The sequence below is a fragment of the Verticillium dahliae genome, genomic scaffold (assembly GCF_000150675.1).
Source record: "Verticillium dahliae VdLs.17 supercont1.4 genomic scaffold, whole genome shotgun sequence".
NCBI lineage: Eukaryota > Fungi > Ascomycota > Sordariomycetes > Glomerellales > Plectosphaerellaceae > Verticillium > Verticillium dahliae.
The window spans coordinates 1197439-1222166 of record NW_009276925.1 but is presented as its reverse complement, the minus strand read 5'-3'; the positions used below and the strand labels follow the sequence as shown (position 1 = coordinate 1222166).

Here is a 24728-nt window from a genome sequence, read left to right as displayed (position 1 = left end):
GGCATTGGCAGTCTCATGGTCGTCTCGCCCCCCTTACAACCATCCTAATGTGCCGCTACTACGCGCGAACGAAATCCACACTCCGACGCCGCCTCCCTCGAACTCCGGTCTGTGCAAAGCGCCAGGCCCAGGGAACATGACGGACGTGCGTTGCCCGCGCCCTCTTGCAGTCCAGCTCCCTTTGACTCGAGCGCCCTGAGCAGGCCGACCCCCCTCCACACATCGAAACTTGAACCCCAGACCGGCAGGCGAGACGGGAGAGCAGCAGTGAACTGTTACATCGCCGAGGCTTGCATTTTCTCTTTCTCTCGCTGCAAAGAGTGCTGACGTGATCCTGGATGTCGGCACTTGCGGAATACAATCCTGAACCCTCGCATCTGTTGTCAGCCGCGCTAGCCAGAGGGACACACACACACACACACACACACACACACACACAGTTGGTTCCGTGAGGCCCCATCCATCCTGTCTCGCCCATAGATTTGTCACTCGACACGTGTTTTCATGTCTCCGCCACCGGGACGTTGAACTTTCTTCTGCTCGTCGCGGAAGCCGCTACGTCACGCAGAGAGGGCCACCAGCCCACAATGCCCCGATGCGCTACTCAGCCGGTGGGATGGCTGGCTGGTCTCTGAAACCGCCAGCTCAACTTTCGCCCATCGTCGACTCAGTCCTCTGCAGCTTCGGGGGCAAAGAACCCATTCTTTGTCCCACCACACGCGGGGCTTCGTCGGCCAACAGTGCCAAGAGCACAGCTCGCAAAACACATCTCTCAAGAGGAAATAGGTAGATTGCTAACCTCTTCGTGCCTGGGAATATACCAAAGTTGCGCGTCTAGACCGTGGCGGTGGGGGCGCCGATCTTCGAGGGCAATCGGGTTTCCACTGCAGGATGGGAAGGATCTGGAACGATGCCTCATCTTCTGGACGCCATTTCCCCCACCGGCCTTGCACGCTGTCATTACGCGGAGGCGCCGGCAGATACGTTTCGCGAAACACCAGCTTGACTGTCTTCAAGACCTGATTCGTCCTCATCGGTTGCAAGTAGTTAATTCAAGGCAGCTGCCAAGTTGCAATCCTAACCAGCAACCCTTGTCCTGGTTTATTGCTGTCAGACTCACTCAGGACGATGATCACGACGGGGAGGGTTCCTGGATCCCCTGCAATTCGCTCATCTATCTCGCATCTCCCCGCGAAATGAGGTCTCTGTGCCGGCTCTGCCAGCCAGGACTGCCTGCCCTGTCATCTCTCGAGGCCGCGATTGTTTGAGCTTGTATTTTCCTGGTTCCATGTCCTCGCACCAGGCCATCGCGGCGGCTGCAGCACCATGACAAACTCTCGATGACTCTCGATGAGAGATTTCCTGCCCAAGTTCCTGTCTTTCGAGAAGATTGCAGTACTTGGAATCAAATGGGTCCTACCATCTTGCTCTTTCCACAGACCGATCCATCAACAACCTTGCTCTCTGGCGGTGGCACTTTGGATGGTGCGGCACCAATAGCTGCAATATCAGGCTACCTATGGCTCTCCCCTTAAGACGTACGAGGCGTCACTCTCAAGGTTCGACGTACTGGTCCTCGTGCCACCATATCCAAACAATCGAGGGGTCCGAATCAGGGCCTGTCCGACAAAACAGCGGCCACTTCTGCAGCCAAAAGCCCGCCCGATTGGCTTTTTTTTTCTCAGCCATACAGGTCCATCGCTTTCCCCATGACTCGGGAGCGTGACTTTGGGTTTCTCGAGAATTGTTTGCTATTTACAGTTTACACACCTTGTTAGACTTTTCAGCAACCCGCCTCTGCCTGGAATGCACGTGGCCCGCCGTTCCCGGATCACACCACGAGGCTCCGATCCAGCCATCACGTCCTGCTGGGCCTACTTGTGAAGCTGCACGGTGTCCACCTCCAGTACCGTCGGCTCGGTGGGAGAAGTATGCTTTCGGTGTCAACGGGCTCCTCTTCCATCCCTTCCGTCTGTGGTTCGTGCGCGGACCTTTGACCCCCCCTCTTCAGGAGGTTCCTCATGTCCAACATCGCCTTCTACCGCAAGATCACCATCATGGGCTACATCAGCACGTACTACGCCATTGGTGCCTCGTGGATCCTGACGCTCATGAACTATTTTCTGACCGATTACGCGTCCCGAACTTCCTTTGGGGCATATGCAAAAGGTTTCCACTGAATAGCATCCCTTCGGACTTGCTTCTTTGTAGACCTCCACGGCTCAGTACTACATACTCTTCCCACTTACCGCATGTCGGTCTGTGAAGACCGGCATGCCCATGCCGTTTGCGGATGATGGTGTTGATATACGTATACGTCAGCTCGAGAATAAGTTTCCATGTCACCTAAAGTTCCCATGTCACCTAAAGTTGGTGGCCTATAGGCAGAATCATGCGTATTGGATCACGGGACTTCACAAAGGCTCCGAGTAGCCCCACTGGTCTCTGGTTATGTTGCTCGATATCGAACTACACCACCAGCCCAACAGCAAAGGCGGCCAAGCATTGTCGCGGGCTGCGAATATCCACGGATTGGATGAGGAGGAAGCCAATGCAAGGCATTATGGCCACCCTTTTGAATATCTACCATTTCCACAGTGGCGATCTGGACGGTGATCGCTCCCATCCCTTTATTATAATTAACCCAGCGTTGGGAGCTCCATCACCAGTTGGCGTCCTAATATGAGGCGGTACACAGAACTCTACAAAAGGAGAAAGAAAGCCGGTGTCATCGCGAACTGTTTGCTTATGAAGCACGCCGTCAATCCGCTGGTTCACATTGCAGCGTCAAGTCCTCACTCAAGGTCATGACCGCCAAGAAACGCCGGCCAGCGGCGCAGCTTCTACTTTCCTGTAGTTCTCGTCATTTCTATCTCTGGGCACACATGCGTCCAAGTGAGTTAAGCCATATTGGGGAGCTTTTCTAATCTTGTTGCTAGCATGTTGGCACCAGTAAAACTGTTCCAAGCGACAGCCAAGATGTCGTCGGAGTCATCCAAATCCCGCCCGTCTTGTGCTGTGGTCGTCTCTCCTCTTAAAAAGTCCTCGCTGTGTGCCCTCGTCAATTGCTGTGAACTCGCGACAAGCTCACAAATTCGGCTGTAACTTTAACAATGAAACAACAAGCTGTTCTCGTCAGTTTCGCAGCAAGTCTCCCGACGGCTCTCGCCTGGATCGCGCCGAACGAACTGCTCGCCCGTGACGACGACATCCCCTACCAGGACATTGTTTGCAAGCCGGAGACGTCGCCTGAAGATGACCTGCCACCATGTGTGAGCATCGAAATCATTGAAACCGCATGCCTCAGCAACGGCACTGACGCCATTCACTACGAGGCGCACGCTCAGTGCATGTGCAACGGCTCATTCTTTCCCGAAAAGCTGGCGTGTGAGCGCTGCCACTTTGTTCACGGCCTCCGTTCTGGGAGCGAGGTCGACCGCTACGAAGGCATACTGGCTGCCGCCTCTAACGCACTCTGCGACGGCAACCCAACGGCGCCGTTCGCCAGCCTCTTCGCTTCAGCCGAGGCTGTTGCCACACCTGTGTCCAATGGTGCTACCGGCGCAACAGATCAGTTCGTCAGCGAGACAGACGTCAGCCTGTACTACACAGCGACAGGCGACCAAGGCGCTGGCACGGTCACTGGGGACGCGGCAAGCGCGACGGCTACGACCACGAACTCGCCGCCCTTCTCTGAAACACCGACCACGGGCACTGCCAGCAACTCTGGAGAGGAGATACGTACCACCACTTCGGCAGCCGACGAATCGGAGACGAGCGGTACGGCCACTGAGGAGGTTAACCCTACGGAGGAGGACAGTGGCGCTATACCGACGCAGGCTGCGGATAGGCTTGTTCTAGGACTTGCCGGCATGGCTCTGCTTGCCGCAGTCTGAAGTCAGTCGCTGAGCTTGGGAACCCATGTGTATAAGAGACATCAGGGCTCTAGGATCCCCAGTGTTCGAACTAGTCGTCTTCATAATGATTCGCACAACCATTAACGTATCACGGTCTCGTGTCAAAATTAATAGTAAGAGCAGGTATAAGCTCGTCGTGATTATGCCATATTTGATTGCCAAGAATCATCCCCAGCCGCAAAGAGCAGAATAACAACCCAGGCGTTCGCGTCCTTCATCGTATCACACAAGCCGGAATAGCCTCGGTCTGTAAGGCCTCACAGCTCCCACAAATCACGTAGCTCACAGACATCTGTCTCGGCGGAACACTACACTAGTCTGGCCTACTAACCGGGCATCATAGATTGATTGTGCTACTCATCGTCCAAAGCACGCTCTGAAATAGGATGGCCCCATGCGTCCAGCTAATACTGCACTAGCAATGAGAAACCCTTGTAGCAGGTAGCTAATCAAAGAGCATCGCCTGGGCCTTGTCGACTGGCATCCCCATGTGCAACCGCTGACCCTGCTGCAGTGGCAGGACATAAGCTTTTCCCCTTTTCCCGTGGATAGACCGATCTGTCTCGTGTAACTCTTCCCTCGGCCTCCCCGCGCTGCATCACCCTGTCTAAGCGTGTGTAGGCTCGCACGAAGTAAGCTAGCCCTGCCGTACAGCCCTTCCTTCTTCCGATGCCGATGCGAGCAAGTCGTACTAGGGGCTGCGGATCTGAGAAATCCCTTGTCATTTTGCATGTTAGGCATCGGACGGGGGCCCTGCGGATGGCTCAGCGTGCGGGGAAGCGTGGATCGAGGGGAGTTGATGTCTGCGCGGGAAGAGAAGGTGCGAGATGAGCTGTCATGTTGTCAGCGCGGTTAACGGCAGGGACGGGAGGCTACGGCGAAGAACTGAGCAGCGGGCGTAGAGAATTAACGGCATTAAGATATGTGGCTCCCACTGTTTGGACGGTTGCTGTCTTTTCAAGCTATTAACCGTCCAGGGGCGCTATGGGATGCCTCGGCGTTGGAGTTTACGCCATGTGAGGTTGCCGTCAAGTTTTCCCTGTTCTCTTGCTGCTGATTCGTGATCAACAAAGCCGATGAGTTGTCAAAGCATAGCTTGGCATGCGTTTTAGGGCCCCAGGCCGACTGTCACGAGGCGGCCCGCTTGTTGTGTGGAAGCACGAGAGGAACCATGCTACAAAAGGACCCGGACATGCTCCGACTCAACCTCTTGACAACGTTCAAATCCATGTGACGTAGTACATCAGGGCCAGAGGGCAAGGCGATGGCTGTACACTTCATGCGTGAGGTACGCTGCCTCGCGCCGAAACTTCGCAGTTGCACTGTCTACATGCAACTCACATGCGAACACATGTCAAAAGAACAAGGATGATCATACGGCGAACCCCGCCCTACTCAATTGATGACATATGTACACAGCCGCATCGCAGCCTTGTGATCACCCAGCACTTTGCCTAGCTCGTCTAGCAACATCCTTCTCCGCTCTGCACCACATACACGGGCCACAGTTCAAGCTTACGCCTGCTTCGCGCCCTCGGCCTTCGAGGGGGGGATGAAGGGCTTGCCCTCGAGGGGGTTGATGGCACCGTCGGCGTAGATCATGTGTTGTCTCAGCTCGACGGGGGTGACACCTGGTCGCTGGTTGGGGATGTTCTTCTCGAGCTTCTGTTGCAAGGGGGAAAAAGAAGGGAGCATCTGGTCAGCCGGGTTCACCGGAGTGTTCGCATCGGCGTGCGACGGGGATTGTACGTACGAGGTTCTCAAAGACACATTTGTTCAGCTTCCACTCCTGCGGGCGGCACTGATACAGCTGGTGGTTACGGTTCTCGAGGCAGTTCCAGTGGGCGCGGAAGGACTCGAGGCAGTGGGTGTTGATGTCCTGGAGGCTGTGGCCGTTTGTCAGCGCCATCACATTTCTCTCATGCCCACACGGCGACGAGAGCCTGCCCCGATGGCGGGTCAATAGACGTACACGCTCTGAGCACACCTCGTCACCCTGCGGCCCTCCTTCATGCAGTCGAACTCGCCGCGGCCCGCCGAGTCGGTCTTGCACTGCATGTAGTCGTCATTGTAGTCGCGGCACCGGGCGCCTATGAAGAAAGACGCGGAGAGAAGGGGCGCAGAACTCGCACCGACCTCCTGGACCTTGGGAATCGAGGCCGGGAGGGGCGTGGTGTCGTAGTGGACCTGCTCGTTGAACCTGGGGGAAGACACTGGGTTAGCTCCCTGCTGTCGCTGCTGCGCACCAATGCATCGGCCGAGCCGTCCAATTGAGGAGACGCGTCGTTCTTGGGGAGAGTCAAACGTACTGAGGACGTCGGGTCGACATGGTTGCGGCGTTTGGGGTGATCGTGTCGTCGTGGTGATGGTACGGGAGCAAGATCTCGACGTTGAATGCCGAATTGATGTGAGGTCAGAATCAGCGGCGCTTGATTGGTCCGTGTGGGCCAAGGCTGGCAGGCCTGGTGCCATTCTCGGTCAGTGCTCGGTGAGGCACGGTCCCTGGGAGCCTGGAGAGCTCAAGCTCCAATCATTATTTTCGCGTCGCCAGTACCTGTACCGTCCACTCGGCCATCGAGTTCGAGCTGCAGCTCCAACGTTCCCCACGGCGACCACTCTGTCCCATTCGACGGTTGCGAGAGAAAAAAAACGAACTCATTGACGCACTCTCCTTTCGAGTGAGCTTCGTCACGCCGGTCAGGCAGCAATTGAGTCGAATGTTGTTTTCCCCGACGTCCTCAGCGCAAACAACATTCCGCTCCGACAAACCCCACAGTCGTATCCTTGTCCTCATCACCCGTCCATCGACGGCTTTGCCTCGATTATCTAGCCATCAGCACGCATCCGAGCCGCAATGAGCTTGTTTGGGAAGCCCGCAGGGCAAACTGGCGGCTTGTTTGGTGCAAGCACATTCGGCCAGTCCCAGCAACAACAACAACCGCAACAGCAACAGCAAGCCGCGCCGACCCTCAGCCTGTTCGGTGGCCAACAGAACCAGACAAATCAGCAGCAGAATCAGGGCACCTCGAGTCTTTTTGGAGGATCTTTTGCGCAGCCCCAGCAGCAGCAGCAGCAGCAGCAACAGCAAGTTCAACAGTCACAGCAGCAGCAAATGCCGAGCCTAGCACAGTCGCAAGCCCAGCTGTCGAGCTCCCTCTGGCAACCGGGCAGTGAAACACCACGTACGTCGCGCACATTCACTCTATCGCATTCCTACATGACAAAATTTCGAGACTAACGTACATCCCTTGCGCCTTGCAGAAAACCAGAAGCCCCCGATGGAACAGATCGCAACCACGTTTCGCAAATGGCATCCTGGCGACCCCAGCTGCGTGTTCCGCCACTACTTCTACAACAAGGTCGATAACGCCGCCGTTCCCTTCTACCAGCCCGGCCCCAACGAAGACCCCAAGGAGTGGGAGGAGGCCCTGCAGCGCAAGCCTGGCCAGGGCTATATCCCCGTCCTCGGCGCCGGCTTCTCGGGTGTCGCCGACCGCCTGCAAACGCAGAAGCGCGTGGTTGGCGAACATAACGTCCGCCTGCACCAGATCAATGCTAGTCTCGATGCCATCCTCTCGCGACATGATCTCGAGACGAGCGTGCGGGCGCTGGCGGCGCGGAGGCGACACGTCGCACTGCGGGAGCGCTGCCTCGCGCTGGCAGCCCGCGTCCAGGTGCTGCGGAATCGTGGCTACGCCCTTAGCGGCGACGAGGATGACCTGCGGCTGAAGCTTGTGGAATTGGACCGCGCAGTGCAAGACCCGGCGCTGAGCGCGAGGGAGGAGGAGCTGTGGAGCAGGCTTATTGTGCTGCGTGGGTACGCGGACCAGTTGATGAAAGAAGTCAACAAACCGGCTGCCACGAATGGAGAGTCGTTGAGCGAGGAGACGGAGCTGAAGGTCAAGAAGGTACGTACGAAGCTCAGATTACGGGTTTAGGAAGCTGGCTAACGAATATTTCAGGTTCTCGAAGACTACGAGAAGCAGATCCAACACCTCAAAAAGGAGGTTGAGTCGATCACGAAAGACTTTCAAGAGTGGGAGAGCGATGGTGCTGCGCGGTAGGATAGCGCAGTCAACCAGTGACGAATCGTGGTGAGCGGACAGGACGTGGCATGGCTGTCACACAAGGCATGGACAAGGGGCGAGTGGGCAGAAATACACCGCAATGGTATCATCGGCGCCCAACAGGGTTCACTGCACAATGCTCAGGGGAATACATCGGAATCGAGGTGTGAAGTTTTCATGTCGTGAGATGGTAGCTGGCTTGAAGCCTCGCTACAGCTGGGCCTCGGAGGCCGCGTGCTTGATTATGGTACAAAATAATGTACAACAGGGTATCGTCCCATTTCACAGCCTAGTACTCACTGTCACTGCGTGTACATCTAGACCTCCTGCTTCCCCAATCTTATAAACCCTCGGGCGTTTCGGTATGCCGGCGTGTTTTGAAGTCAATGGGTGTGATGGCTTTAGAAGACCTTGGAGACAGCGTCAATGGCGAAAGGGGCTGGAGAGAGTTAGCTTTCTTGGCGTCAAGACCCGACACTGTCGTGATAAACATACAGAGGTAGAGCATGACAGCCGAGACAAGGACCTGCTGGATGTTGAAGTTGGCCTCAGCCTCCATCTGCTTGATCTCCTCCTCGGAGAGCTGGGGGGGCGCGACTGCTAGCTGTCAGCAACAATCCGTCGGTGACACAGAGGGTCACTGTGTGCACTAACATCCTCCGAACATTATGTTGGTTTCTGGGGAGATAAACTGGGTAGGTTTGGTGTGAGCGTTGATTCAGTCAGGTCGTCGTCGCGTCGAGCTATGATGTCGTCGCAAAAATTTAGGATCCTCTAGGTACCTACCTTCAGCTCCCCCTGTGCCTGACCGTCTGACCGGGGGCATCATACATTACCTTAGGTAAGCGAATAATAGCCCGCTGATAAGAAGCGGCCTTCGGCTACAGTTACCGACCGGGCATGGCCCGAAGCCGGGACCTTATCAGGGATGAGTGAAAATTCCGGCGTATCAGAAGTTCTTGTTGGGTAACGATAAGATAATTGTGGATGGACCGGTCGACTTTTCGTCGCACTCCTGACCCGTGTCGAGCCGAGCACGGTGACGGTGACCCGTTGTCCGGGGCAAGTGCCAGTCATTGATAGCCATGGTCACCATTGCCCCAGGTCAAGAAATATCGTGGGCAAGGGCAAGAGCGTGCATGACTTGATCCTTCTCACCGACATTATCATTTGGGCAAATTCTTCTCTGCCTGCTCCTAGATCTTGACCCTCTTGTTCTTGATCCCTTTATCTCCAGATTCGAGGCGCATCAAAATCGCACCCCGGATCATTGTTGGTCGGTGGCAACGTCTAGGAGGGCATGAGTCGCTAATCATACCCGCACCCTCCACTTGACCGGACCGGCTCCTTCAAGACCCTCTTCACCCCTCGTGCCGAGGAATCTTCCCCACGACACCTCCCTCCATCTCCTCCTCGATCACCTCCAGTATACCCTCTTGGCCGTCAATTGAACCCAAACCGAGCCTCAATCTCGCTCGCAATGGCTTCTACCAGACTGCCCCTCCCCCGCCATCTGCGCCTGCGGGTGGCATCGCCGAGGTTCACCAGTGGCCTGACCCGGGCATCGCCAGCATCCTCTGCACGTGTCGCCAGCCTCTGCGCTCGCCCTGCGACGGCAGCGTCCTTGCCTATTGGCATTCGCGCCTTCAGCGCGACGTCGTCGGCCTTGACGCCTTACGCCAAGGACAACACGGACGCGTCGCTCGAGCCACTCAATGAAATCCACACCTTCATCCCCCGCCACATTGGCCCCGACATTCACGATGCCCAGCAGATGCTCAAGGCGCTGGATCCGCCAGTCAAGACCATTGACGAGTTCATTGCCGAGGTCATTCCAGCAGACATCTTGTCGGAAAGGGCGAGCTTCCTCCCCAATGGCGAGCCCCTCCTCGAGAGCGACATTGCCTCCATCGCAAAGATGCTCAAGACCACCGAGCAGTACGCGGCCCCCTTGATCGGTGCTGGTTATTACCCCACCATCACGCCCCAGGTCATCCAGACCAATGTTCTGGAGAACCCGGCTTGGTACACCAGCTATACGCCCTACCAGCCCGAGATCAGCCAGGGCCGCCTCGAGTCTCTTCTCAACTTCCAGACCATGGTCTCCGACCTGACCGCTCTCCCCATCTCCAACGCTAGTCTTCTGGACGAGGGTACGGCAGCCGCCGAGGCCATGACTCTGTCCATGAACGCTCTCACAACCTCTCGTGCCAAGAGGGCTGGCAAGACATACGTCGTATCCCACCAGATTCATCCCCAGACGCTCTCTGTCCTGCAGGGCCGAAGCCAGGGATTCGGTATCAAGATCGAGACTATGGATGTTACATCTCCTGATGCGCATGAGCGTATCAAGGCTCTCGGTGACGACCTTGTTGGTGTCATGGTTCAGTATCCTGACACTAGGGGTCACGTTGAGGACTTCAAAGCTCTCTCCGAAGTCGTTCACTCGCAGAAGGCTCTTTTGGCTGTTGCCACTGACCTTCTGGCTCTGACTCTCATCACTCCCCCCGGTGAGTGGGGAGCCGACATTGCCTTCGGTACTGCCCAGCGATTCGGCATTCCTCTTGGCTTTGGTGGGCCCCACGCTGCCTTCTTCTCTGTTACCGACGCGCACAAGCGCAGAATGCCCGGACGTCTCATTGGTGTCTCCCGCGATCGCACGGGCAAGAATGCCATGCGCCTGTCTCTCCAGACTCGTGAGCAGCACATCAGGCGAGAGAAGGCCACGAGCAACGTGTGCACAGCCCAGGCGCTGCTCGCCAACATGAGCGCCCTCTATGCCATTTACCATGGCCCCGAGGGCCTCAAGCAGATTGCCAACCAGGTCGTCGCCCGCGCACGCGGCGTTCAGGCGCTTGCGAAGCAGTTTGGCATCACGACGGAGGAGCCTCGCAACTCTCCCGATGGCAAGGTCCTCTTCGACACGGTCATTCTCAAGGCTGGCGACACGCTCGCCGAGAACATCGTCGAGAAGGGTGAGCAACTTGGTCTTCACTTCCGTAAGCTTGGCAGCGGCGACCTCGGGGTCAGCATCGGCGAGGCCACGGATGCGCAGGCGTTCCAGAGGCTTGCCATTACCTTCGCTGCGGCCACTGGTGGAGATCCCAACACGGCCGGCGATGCTGCCATTGAGGTCCTTCGCAAGGAGGGCGTCGATGTGCACAGCACGCTGCCTGACACTTTCAAGAGACAGTCGGAGTACCTTACGCACCCTGTTTTCAACACGCACAGGAGCGAGACGGAGATCCTCCGTTACATCTACCACCTTCAGTCGAAGGATCTTTCGCTCGTCCACTCCATGATCCCCCTGGGATCCTGCACCATGAAGCTCAACGGTGCGACTGAGATGTCCCTGATTTCCAAGGACACTTTCTCCAACCCCCACCCTTTCGTCGACCCCAAGCACACCCCTGCCTACCTCGAGTTCATCAAGCAGCTTGAGGACCAGCTGTCCGGCATCACCGCCATGGACGCAACCACTCTGCAACCCAACTCGGGAGCGCAGGGTGAGTTTGCCGGTCTGCGCGCCATCCGCAGGTACCATGAGCAGCAGCCGGGTACCAAGCGCGACATCTGCCTGATTCCCAAGTCTGCCCACGGCACCAACCCTGCGTCTGCCGCCATGGCCGGCATGCGCGTCGTCCCTATCGAGTGCGACAACCTGACGGGCAACTTGGATATTGCGGATCTCGAGGCGAAGTGCAAGAAGCATGCTGCCGAGCTGGGCGCCATCATGGTCACGTACCCTAGCACCTACGGTGTGTTTGAGCCGAACATCAAGCAGGTCTGCAACATTGTGTACGAGCACGGCGGCCAGGTTTACATGGACGGTGCGAACATGAACGCCCAGATCGGCCTCTGCTCGCCCGGCGAGATCGGCGCTGACGTCTGCCACCTGAATCTGCACAAGACGTTCTGCATCCCCCACGGTGGAGGTGGTCCTGGCGTTGGCCCCATCTGCGTGAAGAAGCATCTGGCTCCCTACCTGCCCGGTCGTCACCCCGACGACAAGGAGGCCATGATCAGCAGCGCCCCTTACGGAAGCGCTGGTATCCTGCCCATTCCTTGGGCTTACAACTCCCTCATGGGCAACCGTGGCCTTGCTCTCGCCACCAAGATGGCCATTCTGAATGCCAACTACCTCCTCGCCCGCCTCAAGCCTTACTACAAGATCCTTTATACTAACGAAGGTGGCCGCTGCGCGCACGAGTTTATCCTCGACGCCCGTCCCTTCAGCAAGACGGCGGGTATCGAGGTTATCGATATTGCCAAGCGTCTTCAGGACTACGGATTCCACTCGCCCACCATGTCCTGGCCTGTGGCTAATACGCTCATGATCGAACCCACGGAGAGCGAGAGCAAGGAGGAGCTGGACAGGTTCGTCGATGCGTTGATCTCGATTCGCGCCGAGATCCGCGAGATTGAGGAGGGCAAGCAGCCGCGCGAGGGTAATGTGCTGAAGATGGCGCCTCACCCTCAGGCAGACGTGATCCTGGGTGACAACGGCAAGTGGGAGCGGCCCTACTCGCGTGAGCAGGCGGCGTACCCCCTGCCGTGGCTCAAGGAGAAGAAGTTCTGGCCCAGCGTTGCGCGTGTCGATGATGGTGAGTTCAACCTGTCAACTTGTCTACTCAGACTGCTAACAAACTCACAGCCTTTGGTGACACGAACCTCTTCTGCACTTGCCCACCCGTCGCAGACACGACGGGCGAGCAGTCATTTGGCGTACAGGCGTAAAAGTGGGCTTAACACCTGTACCATACCATATAATCAGCGTGCATGGATTCAATGCGTCGGAAACATTCAACATTTCGGCCGCAAGGCGTAAGGAGGGTTCAGAAATTTTTAACATTACAAAGCGGGTTCAGCGGTTCAACCTGGAATCTAGACGAGAAATACAGGATGACAGAAGTAGTACCACGGGTGTTTTTCAACAGGCAGGATAGCGAGGGACGGAAACAAATGACTTTATACCAATGATGCCAGGGAGGTTGCGCTTCGGCACCGGGCGGCCCCTGGCGATAGACGTGGAAATGTGATCCGCGGTTTACTTCTAGACAGTGGTGTCGAATGACTGAGGGTTCAATAAAGAAGCATACGGTGTTTTTACCCCCTTGGTGGTCCATGGGGTTGTTGCTATCTGAAGGTGATGGGAGAGGTGAAAATGGGCAGCTGTCTCACCGAATGACTCGGTTGACCGAGAGCGCGCAGTCTGGTGGCGGGGCAATTTTTACCCCGCCACCCCGCCATCCAGTCGAGAAAATTCGAAGCTCGATTATCGATCAAGCCTTCACAAGCTGCTTATCAAGCGTGCGACCAAACTGGGCTTCCCTTCTGTTCGCGCTCACTACATAGTCTTGGTTGGGGTCCTGTCACAGTCAACTGCATTTCAGAGATACCCAGATACCCAGGCGAGCCTCTTTCCCATTTTTCCAGTTTCAGGTTCCTCTCCCACCATACCTATTCCGACGAACGCATCTCACCCATCGCAAAAATGGCTGCCCGCCGCGAAGATGTCGAAGATATCCACGATGAGGGCAACGACATGCTCGATGCCGAGGAGGTCGGCGAGGAGGTCCCCTCGGGTGACGAGGGCGACGTCGCGATGGATTCCGACAACGAAGAGATCCAACTGCAGAACGATTCGATTGCCTACTTTGACGAGCACGCTGATTCGGTCTTCGCTATTGCGCAACACCCCATCCACCCTTCGCTGATTGTCACCGGTGGCTCCGAAGGTGACGCCGATGATGCGCCAGGCAAGGGCTATGTCGTCGACACGAGCGCCGCCGCTGAGCGCCCCGTTCTCCCCGCCAGCTACAGCGGCGCGCAGCCTCGCGAGAGCACGCAGCTCGACGCCATCTTTGCCGTCGAGGGCCATACCGACTCTATCAACACCCTCGCCTTTACGCTCCCCAACGGCGACTTCCTCGTCAGCGGCGGCCTCGATGGCCGGCTGCGGGCCTACACAGCGACCGTCGCCCCGCCCAACGCGACGTTCAAGTTCCTCGCCGAAGCCCAGGAGGTGCCCGAGATCAACTGGATCGCCCCCTGTCCATCCTCCGACTATCCCAACACCATCGCCCTCGGCGCGTCGGACAACTCGGTCTGGGTGTACACAATCGATCCCGCCTCGGACGCACAGAACCCGCTGCAGCTCGTCAACACCTTTTGGCTGCACACGGCACCCTGCACGGCCGGCGCCTGGACACCCGACGGCAGCCTCCTCGCCACGGTCGCCGAAGACTCGTCTCTCTACGTCTGGGACGTGTGGGGCCTCGCGGCGTCCAAGGGCGTCGTCGAAGCCAACGGCCAGACGGTCGTGTCGCTGACGGGCGCCGACTCGCGCTTCGAGGTCGAGGGCGGCCTGTACTCGATCGCCGTCGAGCCCAACGGCGCGTACCTCGCCGTCGGCGGCGCGGGCGGGCAGATCCGCATCGTCTCGCTGCCGCGCCTCGCGGCTGCGGCCCAGGGCCACGCGGGCGCCGGCAAGGGCAAGAGCGCCAAGGGCGCGGCGTCGCAGGACGTGACGTCGGGCGGGCAGATCCTCGCGGGCCTCCAGACGCAGGCCGACAGCATCGAGACGCTCTCCTTCACGCAGCCGACGGGCGGCCAGCCCGGCCAGCAGACGACGCTGCTCGCGGCCGGCAGCGTCGACGGCAGCATCGTCGTCTTTGACGCGACGCGGCGATTCGCCGTCCGCAAGAACCTCGTCGGCGCCCACGAGGACTTTAGCGTCGTCAAGGTCGAGTTCGTCAAGGGCACGTGGCTGCTGACGAGCTGCGGCATGGACGGCGTCGTGCGGCGGTGGGACCTGCGCGGCGGCGCGGCCAACCCCGGCGCCGCGGGCGCCGCCAACAGCGGCCTCGTCAAGGAGTGGAAGGGTCACCTTGGCGACGGCGAGGGCGGTGGCGTCCTCGGCTTCGTGCAGGGCGCGACGGGCGAGCGGGTCATTACGGCGGGCGATGATGGTGTTGTGCTGGTTTTCGAGGCGTGAACTGGCACCACGCCCAGAGGATGTATGATGCCGTAATGAGGATAGAGAAAAAGGGAGGCTATGATGGTATTCTGCGAATAGAACCGAGAATCAACGACTGTGTTCTTGTCTATTCTGGCCCCTTGTAATACTCCATGCCCACCGGTCCTAGCGACGTGCATCGAGGCTGACCTTGTGATTTCTAGCATTAAAGACTCTAAAGCTTAAGACTATCGTCTTTCTATCTCTGACTGGAGCAGACTAAGGAGGTCAAGCATCATGAAATTGTTCGCCAAAGCTCGTCGCGGATATGATGCTCACCGAGCACACCGAGCAACCCCGGTAGACCCGTCACATGACCTCGCATTGGCGTCCGGCAGGCGCTACCCGGTCGCGTCGCCAGGAGCTCTCGTGCTTGCTTGCCAGCCTTGCCTTCCCCAGAAAATCCATGCGACAAACGACGTAATTCCACACTGAACCAACAACCTCGACTCACCCTTCGCCTCGAGCCCCAACACCTCCCTTTCCACCACTGAACCCCATTCAATCCCCATCTCCAGCTTCACCACCAATCTCAACGTTCAATCAGATCCTGTTGTTGCCTGCATCATGGCAACCCGTTCCATGTCGCGAGACCTTGACCGGGCACCCACTCGCTCTCCAACGCCCGCCTCCGACTACTCTCGCAACCGTCGCCGGCATCCCGACTCGCGCTCGCGTTCGCGCTCCCGATCACCAGAGCCCCGTCGAAACGGCAGGTACAGGAGTGAGACGCGCTCGCGAAGCCCCGTGCGACGAGGCGACAGTCGCGGGCGCAGCCCAACACCCGTCAAGAGCACAAAGGTGGGTAGCGCAAGGTTTCCCATGCGCGAGGGAGCTGACACGAGGGTAGATTGTCGTCGAGCGTCTAACCAAAAATGTCAACGAAGACCACCTCTACGAGATCTTCGGCCAGTTCGGCCACGTGAAGGATCTCGATCTACCCATCAACAGAAGTAAGTCGTCGACCCCAGAGCCCCTACCCACACTGGGCGCAGTACTAACCCGTCGTCCTCTTCTTCAGTGGGCACCAATCGCGGCACAGCCTATATTCTATACGATGACGAGGCCGACGCCGAAGATGCCATTGCCAACATGCACGAGGCCCAGCTCGACGGCGCTGTCATCAACGTCTCCATCGTCCTGCCGCGCCGCAAACTCTCTCCCGCACCACCTCTAGCTCGCCGAGGTGCCGGCATAGATCCAAGGAACCCACACCCGGGCCCTCGGGGGGGTGGCGGCCGCGGTGGCTCATTGGGCGGTGGTGGTGGGCGTGGTGGCGGCCCCAACGGTCCCTCGAGCCGCTTCGGACCCAATTCGGATACATACCGTCCCCGATCTGCCTCACGCTCGCCGTCGCGCTCGCCGGCAGCGAATGCTGGCAGGGGACGGGGTGGCAGTCGCTACAGGAGTCGCTCTCGGTCGCACACGCCTTCGAGATCAAGATCACCGTCGAGAACGCAACCAAGACGTCATGGAGGGGGTGGTAGTGGTGGTGGTGGCGGCGGCGGCGGTCGCAACAGGAGAGATAACCGACGGAGAAGCCCCAGCCGCGATTCCTACGATGACAGGTCCAGGAGCCGCAGTCGCAGTCGAGACCGTCGTTCTCGGCATTAGAGACGTTGAAATGATGAAGTCAGACACGCGGGATGCTGGGGGCTTCTGCTGACGAGGTCCCAAAGCCATTTTGGCGATTGAAAAAGGTATGGGACTTGGCAACAGGGTGAAGGACAAGACGGATAGAATCCGTGTTGGCTATCTTGCGCGCAAACATGTAAACATCCGGAGGATCAGACAACCAAAGACCCTGAGAATGATACCATCTTTGAAGCTGTGCGCCTGGCTATGCTCAGGTCGTCAACACACCTTGAAAGTGATCATTTGCAACGCTCTCAGAAGCTGGCTACGTGAGCCAGCATAGGATCCTGGTCAAGATCGACGACAGACGAATAGGCAGTTCAAAGGAGAATTATAAGGTAGCGAAGCGCAAGGATGGGCAGCAGCACCGCCGTCAGCTAGGCAGCGAACAGGAGTCATGGCCAAGACTCGTATTGCGTTCGCTGCTTGCGCAGTTTGCATCTGACTGCAGGACAATGTTCCTTCAGGTCTTCATGTAAGGGTAAACTACAATGCAGCTGAGAGGCTTGCTCGAATTGGCATCGTGGTTCATGCTACTTCGTGAAAACCAACTATCTCATACTTGGCGATGCCCACAATCGAGAGCGGCACGTCTCTGGAAAAGTCCTGTGGCGTTCGGGGTTGCCCTGCACGATTTCCCTCACTCCGATGGCACAATGAGAGGCCTCCTCCTCTCGAGGTTGACAAGGCAAAGCGCCAAGTAGTTTCCTCGCAGAACCCCCGCTCGATGGCCCGAGGAGACATCTGGCCTGAAGTCTCGGCTGGCCCTCTTTATCATATGATATCCATTCAACTCCAGATGCCGAGCATATGTTGGGCAGCTCGCATCAACACGGCCAACACATCGAAGGGCAACCGCTTGGTATCATCCGCAACCGACCCATTCACACGCATGCCGACACGCATGCCGGATACTGGCACGTTGTATTCTGGTGAGCTTGGGCAGCGCAAGAGCGGAGAAACGGAGTCGTCTCGTGGTCTGCAGAGCTGCTGGTGCTATAGAAGGGCAGTCTGGTTGGTCGGATGGTGGGAGGATTTGCCATGGAAGCCGACTGGCCGCATGGTGATGAGGCCACTTTCTCGACTCGAAGGAACACGTGCCTACCAATGACACCGTCCAGGAACCCGACAACTTGGTTGGTGTTTCACCAATGCAGCTGTCATGAGTGCTTTCTCGTGATCGGCCCCCTCATCTTGTTTCTCGCCAACCAGACTCGGGGCCGGCTCCTTGCGGTGGCGCTCTCACGGTCTGGCATGGCAGGTTGCTGCTCACAAGGTAGAGCGATCGTCGAGAACCTGTACCGTGTTGGACCCTAAGCTGACGTGAAACCAAGGTCCTGCAGATTGCGAACACAAAAGACGCCTCTCACGTGGCCCAATCTGGAGGCTCAAACTTGACGCCCTCCACAACGAAGGCACGGGTGTGCCACACCAACGGAAACCTTGTTATCGATGGTGGGCCGACCTTCACTTTGCTTCGTCGATCGGAAGCGCGGCAGCGCGGCAAGACCATGTCCCCGCCGGGTTGAAGGGGTGTCGACGCGGCTGGCGGCCGGTGATGATGCGAGCCCATCCTCCTCCTCCTCGGGTTTACACGTTTGCTGTACAGCGTGTAGAGCTTACAGCAGATCTCGACGAACAGCGTCAGGTCTAATAGGCTGCAGAATGCCCCTACAGCTAGAAGGTCTGGTCACACGGTAATAAGGCCAACGGCGTTTTTGGAAATAGACCAATATCCGGGTCACCTGGTAGATCCTCTGGTGGCGATAGCTGGTTCATCTCGTGACCCGGCCAAGGAGACCCAGGATACAGGACAAAGCACTCGGCGCAAGGGAAGCACGTTGGGGTATATCCATGAGGTGTTACTATAGGTGTGTACCGTCTTTGCGAGCCTCCAACATGACATGGCCCGACCACTGCATTGCCAGCGCAATCATACTACGCAGAGCCCAACACTACTGTGTACGACGTCACACGAAGCAGCCCGTCAATCCAACGACATGCTGTTCCGTACCCCTTGACAAGGCCGTTGCAGTAGTAAAAAAAAGACAAAATGGACGCAAGAAACTCGTTGGGAATCCCACAACAGAGTACCATGTGCCTCAAGGAAGTCGTCCAAGAATCGCACGAATATCGCACATGAGCACGATCAAACACTCACCCAACAACACATAACAGTCCTGTTTCTGTTCAAACATGGGACTTCCAGTCCCGCCGTGGCCTCCGACTCCGCCACCTCATCCTCGTCCGCCACCAAGGCCCGAGCCGCCACCAAACCCACCCCCAACTCCCTGACAGTCACGGCTCTGGAAGCGCCTGGCAAATATTTTCGCCCATGACGGACAGCTTGAAATTCAAATTTCTACATCCAAGTTTTCTTCATCGAGATGTTCCGTCAAAAGTCTTGGTATATATCCTTGGAAGCATCGCTGTCAATCAGCCCGTTTGAAGGCTTACACGATCCAGCTTTAAAAGAAAAATAGGGGGTGTGGTCAGTCATTCATGCCCATCAGCTATACGCGATGACCTCGTCGGAGACTCTGACTCGAATGATCGGCCAGGAAGCTCAGGTAAAGGAAGAGTCAGGTCTTGCGCGAGTTTAGCACTAGAGTGATAGCATTGGTGAAAGCTATACGTTAACAGAGGAACGCATCACATCTGAACTCGAGCCGTGGATGTGCTTCATTGTAATTCATCAGCAACCTCCATCTTCTCCTGAGCTACATGTAGTGTGATGTCTTGAAGACTTACCTTCCAATCCACCAACCTTACCTCATAACCAGATCAATGGCATGCGCAGCCTGTATCCGGTCCATGAGTCTTTCACGGTTCCGTCCGTCTACAACCCCAACATCGGAACAACAGCAAACCCAGCTGCAGCCCGCAAACCCGTTCCAGCCTCAAACCCCCTGCCCGCAGCATCCGGACTCGCCGTCGGCCCGCTCACCCCATCCGTAGTCGTGCGCCTCGCCGTGCTCCGCCCAGCACCCTCGGAGCCCGCCCCGGCTGTCGTCGCAGGACAGTCCTCGCTGCATGGGATCGCGCTCGTGAACGGCGTCCCCTGACCGTCTCCGCCCGCCGACCACACCGGCGCCTGGCTCACCGAATCCGGGTCCGGCACCGCCGCCGCCGCCCGCGGGTTGAGCACGTTGTCAAGGACGTGGACCACGCCGTTCGCCATGAGGATGTCCGGCTGCACGACCTGCGCCGAGTTGACGAACAGGTTGTTCCCGGCCCTGCGCACGCTGACGTCGCTGCCCTCGGCGGCAGCGAGGCGCGTCCCGTTCGTCAGCGTCGCTGAGGCGGCCCCCCGGCCGCGGACGACGTGGTAGCGCACCAGGTCGCGCAACGCGTCGGCGCCGAGGGCGTCGAGGCCAAAGGTCTGCAGCGTCTCGCTGAGCGGCGTCGGCGGGATGAGGAGGTTGTCGACCACCTGGATGAGGCCGCCGGCAAAGGCATATATATAGAGATCTATATATATATATATATTATAGATATCTATCGCCGCGCGTGCGTGTTGTGCGGGAGCCCTGGGCCGAGGTGAAGACTACGACGTCGCCAGGCTGCCGAGCCAGGACGACGTTCTGGCCGGCCGAGACGTTGGTCCAGGTCGGCGAAGTGAGGAGCGTGGCTGCAGAGATGGAAGGCCCTGGCGCGAGGTCCTCGGTGTCGACGATGCCCTTGAGGAGATGGTACTCAAGGATCGGCACTGTCATCGAGGCGTTCTTTGGATCCCAGATGCCGTAGAGAGATGTGCCCGGGATGTTCTCGAATGCGGCATTCGAGGGGGCGACAATCTTTCACGTCAGCGGAAAGCCGAGAGAAGGGGCTTAAGACGGCTTGATAACTTGCCGTCACGCCATCCTGGTTCGGCAGTTTGAGGAGGGACATTAGGATATTCCTGAAGGTATTTTAGTGTCAGAGATGTGAGGGAGGCATATGAACTTATCGCAAACTGCGATTTCTGCCGCATACCTTAATCAGCCCATAAAATTTCGACAGGTTCTTCTGCGATGACAATGCGGTCCCGAGATCCTCATCTTCGGTTTGCGCAGCGGTAATGTGCGTTGACGATAGGGCGAGACATGCTACGAGGGCAATGAGGCCAGCATGCTGGGTCGACGCAAACATGATGTCCAGAGCGAGGCAAAACTGAGGCTATTCACAAGGCAAGCCAGTACAAGCTTTAGATCTGCCTCAAGATGAGATGAACCTGTATCATCCAAAGGCAATACCTATGCAAACATTACCTTGTATCCAACGGCTCGCGCAATTATCACCCATGACCAGCCAAACGGCAATGGTCAGGCAGATCTTCCATGGACGATCGACACGACAGTAACGAAATACGGTGATGGGAGCGGGACCACAGAAGTGGCACCAGCAGTACCATGTCCACTACTGCAGAATTACACCCGCCACCTGTGAGAGGGATGCGAAGATCACCAGACAGATTCAAAATCTTAGGCCACGCGGTGAGAGGGGAGAACGGCTTCTGTGTGTCTTGTACGGCATTCGAAAGGCCATAGAAGACATGGACGCTTATGCCCCTGCTTGCTTTCGCATGATGTTTAGAGATGGTAACGAGCTTATTCGGCCGCTGTTTCGGACTTGAATGAACCTTACTCCTGGTTCCATGAACGACAATCCTTGACCAAGTCTCATGTAGTCGTGGTTCACCGTCCACCTAACAATCACAGAACGCAGAACCTGAACGTGCCAACCAGAGAAAGCAAAGGGAACACATTGTCACGCATGATACGAAAAATGCTGTCAAAATGCAGTCTGCTTGGTCTACACACGCAACAAATCACCTCATCCTACTGCGGACACCCTGGTAACACGAGGGTTAAGGCGCAGGTGCTACGGAACACGTCCTGTGGAGCAGCTGGGCATGAAGACGACGCTTCCACGGTATCGACAGCGAACCATTGCGTTCCGTTGATTTGATGCTCTGGGCCCAAGTACACAGACAACAAAGGCGCGGTGTTTCTTCATTCTTCTCAGTTCCGAGTCTGCATCACGTGTCAATTGGAGCCAGGCCTGAACCAGGAAGCATCACGTCCTCAGCTGCCAAGTGCGCCCTCTCTTGGCAGCCTTCGCCTTTCTTTGCTGTGCTTGGTACCTCACTCCCCGCTCGAGCGTCGTCTGTTTGTACTCGGCCCTGACGATCAGCTCGGCAGCGCACGCCAACAGACCGCCGGCGCCGGTGCGCAGCGCTACCTGAAGCCGGCCAACCTTCGGGCGATGGTCAAGGGCCGGGGTTGTCCCTGCCGCGTCGCGAACAGGTGCAGTGCGCAATACGAGATGATGTGACAAGTCAAGGCATAATGGAGCATCAACCGGCGAGCCGACGTGTTGCGATGCAGATGGCGATAGCGACAGGCAGCTTGTGATTCTCGCGGCGTTGTCAAGAAGGCGCAGCCAGCAACCTTGCAGGCGGAACCGCTCACCCGCCGGCATACTTCGCTTGGCTTGACACATTCGGGGCCGCATGCGGTGCCTACCGCCCACCGCCCACCGCCCAATGTCTCACGTCGGGCGTGGCGCGCCAGGCAGAACGGCTTTCCGGTGAGGAGAGCTCGATTGGATCACAGGTAGCGGGTTGTCGTTCGTGCCAATGCGAGGCTGCTGCAGGTTGACGTGGTGAGGAGAAGAAACGAAGAGGTGGGGTGGTAAGAATAGGTGGCGAGCGGGGGTTGATCCAGAGTTGCCAGCCCTCTCTTCTTTTGTGATTATCAAAAGGTCCCTGATCGACCCGAATTGAGTGTGCCTAGCCTCCCGTGTCAATAGTTTGAGGAAGAGACGGGACGAGACTGAGTCGGAAGATACAGTAGACAACCAGGGTGTGTTTGCCCTGGCTCAATGACCGTCCGCCACCAGCACCAGGGGCGGCCAGCCGCCTGAGATACAACGGCACCTTCGTCGTCGACAAGCAGTTGGCCCCCCACGCAACAATTGGTGGCGTTCAGGGTCTTCGGGATGTTGGTCCTATCTGAATCAGAACGGGCCGTGGCTGTTGTGCTCAGCTGAAAAGCAGCCCTATCAACCCGTCGAGTGCACCTGCGACAAACGCAGCACGAAGCAATAATCATCATGCTGCAGAAGAGTTCCATGCTGCCCTCGGTCCAGGAGATGCGAGTGTGGCCCCAGAGAAGCATAACACCGTAGGCTGCATTGGCCTGGCCGCCAGTAGGCACGCAGAGATACGGTGCCACCTGCGGTTCAGATGCTGATTGCTACCATGTCGCCAGAGTCCAGATGCCCGACGCAGTGAGCAGTGAACGGTGAGATACGGCCAGCCAGTAGGAGATTTGAGCCGCCCACCCTTTCAGACGACTTCTCAACGAAATATCGCAACCACAACCCACCGACGACATATGCGCAAGACAGGCGAAGACGGCCAAAAAGAGGCATCTGGCGCCAATCAGGGTTCAATAGATTGTGCAGGTAAGAATGCATGGCTGACAGGCTGGACGGACATGCTGTGCTGCATTGTTCGGCGTGTTGTTGTGCTCGCGTCGCCGTGAAATGATTGTGCTTGCTGTCTGGAGAGGCGCAACCGATGCCATGCAACATTGATCATATCATGATCGATTCGACTGACGCGGGCAGCGCCGTTGACGCTGGCTGCAGCTTCAGCTTCAGGCACAAAGTCGATTCGGTTCGCTGAATCCAGGCCGTAAAGCTGGCGAGTCCTGCCACGACGCCACTGCCCATTTCGCAATACTAATGCATACCTGCTTGTGCTCGGCGAAATACGAAATACGGCCAGAGAAGCCATTCGTTCGGCGAAGGGGTGCCCTCAGCCGTGTGTTGCCGTCCGAGGAATCAAAGCTCGCAGAGACAAGTAGCATGGCAGTAGCTACTCCTTCAGCCGCATCTAGAACCATGTTGCCTAGGTACGAACATGTCAATCTGCCGGGCTCGTTGTTGGCCGGCCGTTATCGATGCTGGGATATTCTCAACACCATGGCGCGAGTGGACCCTGTCATGGTCGCTTCGGCAGAGATGATCGACCGGAAGGTCCGCGAGCTGGTGCGGCAGGAAGGGCACTAGCAGGCAGGTAGCGATGAGGCCGGCGAGGCGGGCCAAGGTGAGCTCGCACAAGATGGCTGGTGGTTCGGCTGGAGGTGTAGCGCCGCCTCGCTTCAGGGAAACCTGAGGGCCAAAGGCAAAGGGTAAAGGGCAAAAGAGCATAGGGCATATGGGTGACAGGACACGGGACAAGTCTTTCAGCTGCCGCGCCCCCACAGGCAGATTGAGCGCTTGGCAAAGACGCCCACGGTGACGTGACAAGAAGAAAGAAGCATGTGAGCTCGTTTTAGGGCGTTGAACGAAGACCGGAAAGAGAATGTGGCTCGACGACCAGACGATGGAGTCAGTTGGTTCATGTTTCGTCAAAGAACAGACAAGACGCAGACAAGGAACGGCTTGGACGCCCTCACCACGTGAAGCTTCGACGGGGGAAATTGCGGTGGGCAGTGCCTTCCTGCTTGGCTCGCATTACTCGTTAAGGTTAGCGTAACGTCGACAGGGCGCCAAGATGTGAACGTAGTCCCGATCGGGGCCGTCCAGGGTTGGTTGCCGCTAGACCAGGGGCATCCAATCTTCCATGCAGGAACATGGGGAAGGTCGAAAGAGGCGGCTGCCACCGGTGTGCCGAGCTAAAAGTTGCCAAGTCTTTGCTGCTTTTGCCGCCGCTTTTTCGTGTAGGTTTCGCTTGCTTTCAAAGGAGTCTTTGAACGTGCTTTCCTGGTCTGCTTTGTGCGCACTGCTGCTACGCCGAACGGAGTGGGCCGTTCATTACGGATGCTCGGACAGACCGTCTCTTGGCCCTGATCCTCTCCGGCTCTCCGAGCTGTCCGTTGTCTTGGTTGTGCACCCAGCAGTCTGGGTCTCTTGGTGTTCCTGTGCCACCAGAGGAGAGGAGGTGGTGGGCTCCCATCACTGATCTGCGCTGATCAAATCTTTTCCTGACGAGTCCATCGAGATTCCGTACGAATGTGCCAGGACAGGGTCCTCCATTGTACAGGTACAGTACCCTACCTAGGTAGGTAAGGTACTCAAGGCAGGCACCCCAAGGAAGGC

General features: G+C 57.5%; 9 protein-coding genes across 9 annotated transcripts; 5 read left to right on the top strand and 4 right to left on the bottom strand.

Annotated features, from left to right (window-relative positions):
- Window positions 1-3113: 3113 nt before the first annotated feature.
- VDAG_02731 (uncharacterized protein) lies at window positions 3114-3896 on the top strand (the record flags this gene model as incomplete). The annotated part of the gene is made up of 1 exon (XM_009653384.1): window positions 3114-3896. One exon carries the CDS (start codon window positions 3114-3116, stop codon window positions 3894-3896), a length of 783 nt encoding a protein of 260 aa, XP_009651679.1.
- Window positions 3897-5287: 1391 nt separating this feature from the next.
- VDAG_02730 (NADH-ubiquinone oxidoreductase 20.8 kDa subunit) lies at window positions 5288-6284 on the bottom strand. The gene is made up of 4 exons (XM_009653383.1): window positions 6227-6284; window positions 5890-6117; window positions 5671-5803; window positions 5288-5582 (listed from the first exon to the last, which is right to left on the bottom strand). The coding sequence occupies exons 1-4, from the start codon at window positions 6244-6246 to the stop codon at window positions 5433-5435; spliced, it is 531 nt and encodes a 176-aa protein (XP_009651678.1). The 5' UTR covers window positions 6247-6284; the 3' UTR covers window positions 5288-5432.
- A 487-nt stretch (window positions 6285-6771) lies between these two features.
- On the top strand, window positions 6772-7981 carry VDAG_02729 (nucleoporin nup44; the record flags this gene model as incomplete). The annotated part of the gene is made up of 3 exons (XM_009653382.1): window positions 6772-7099; window positions 7179-7825; window positions 7880-7981. 3 exons carry the CDS (start codon window positions 6772-6774, stop codon window positions 7979-7981), a joined length of 1077 nt encoding a protein of 358 aa, XP_009651677.1.
- A 404-nt stretch (window positions 7982-8385) lies between these two features.
- VDAG_02728 (uncharacterized protein) lies at window positions 8386-8651 on the bottom strand (the record flags this gene model as incomplete). The annotated part of the gene is made up of 3 exons (XM_009653381.1): window positions 8386-8423; window positions 8480-8581; window positions 8639-8651. The coding sequence occupies 3 exons, from the start codon at window positions 8649-8651 to the stop codon at window positions 8386-8388; spliced, it is 153 nt and encodes a 50-aa protein (XP_009651676.1).
- Window positions 8652-9464: 813 nt separating this feature from the next.
- VDAG_02727 (glycine dehydrogenase) lies at window positions 9465-12721 on the top strand (the record flags this gene model as incomplete). Its single annotated transcript, XM_009653380.1, has 2 exons — window positions 9465-12588; window positions 12639-12721. 2 exons carry the CDS (start codon window positions 9465-9467, stop codon window positions 12719-12721), a joined length of 3207 nt encoding a protein of 1068 aa, XP_009651675.1.
- A 757-nt stretch (window positions 12722-13478) lies between these two features.
- Window positions 13479-14981, top strand: VDAG_02726 (ribosome biogenesis protein Sqt1; the record flags this gene model as incomplete). Its single annotated transcript, XM_009653379.1, has 1 exon — window positions 13479-14981. One exon carries the CDS (start codon window positions 13479-13481, stop codon window positions 14979-14981), a length of 1503 nt encoding a protein of 500 aa, XP_009651674.1.
- A 588-nt stretch (window positions 14982-15569) lies between these two features.
- On the top strand, window positions 15570-16616 carry VDAG_02725 (uncharacterized protein; the record flags this gene model as incomplete). Its single annotated transcript, XM_009653378.1, has 3 exons — window positions 15570-15803; window positions 15853-15955; window positions 16024-16616. 3 exons carry the CDS (start codon window positions 15570-15572, stop codon window positions 16614-16616), a joined length of 930 nt encoding a protein of 309 aa, XP_009651673.1.
- Window positions 16617-19537: 2921 nt separating this feature from the next.
- On the bottom strand, window positions 19538-20768 carry VDAG_02724 (uncharacterized protein; the record flags this gene model as incomplete). The annotated part of the gene is made up of 4 exons (XM_009653377.1): window positions 19538-19666; window positions 19741-20070; window positions 20189-20434; window positions 20613-20768. 4 exons carry the CDS (start codon window positions 20766-20768, stop codon window positions 19538-19540), a joined length of 861 nt encoding a protein of 286 aa, XP_009651672.1.
- A 1655-nt stretch (window positions 20769-22423) lies between these two features.
- On the bottom strand, window positions 22424-23530 carry VDAG_02723 (uncharacterized protein; the record flags this gene model as incomplete). The annotated part of the gene is made up of 2 exons (XM_009653376.1): window positions 22424-22876; window positions 23378-23530. The coding sequence occupies 2 exons, from the start codon at window positions 23528-23530 to the stop codon at window positions 22424-22426; spliced, it is 606 nt and encodes a 201-aa protein (XP_009651671.1).
- Between the last annotated feature and the right edge of the window lie 1198 nt (window positions 23531-24728).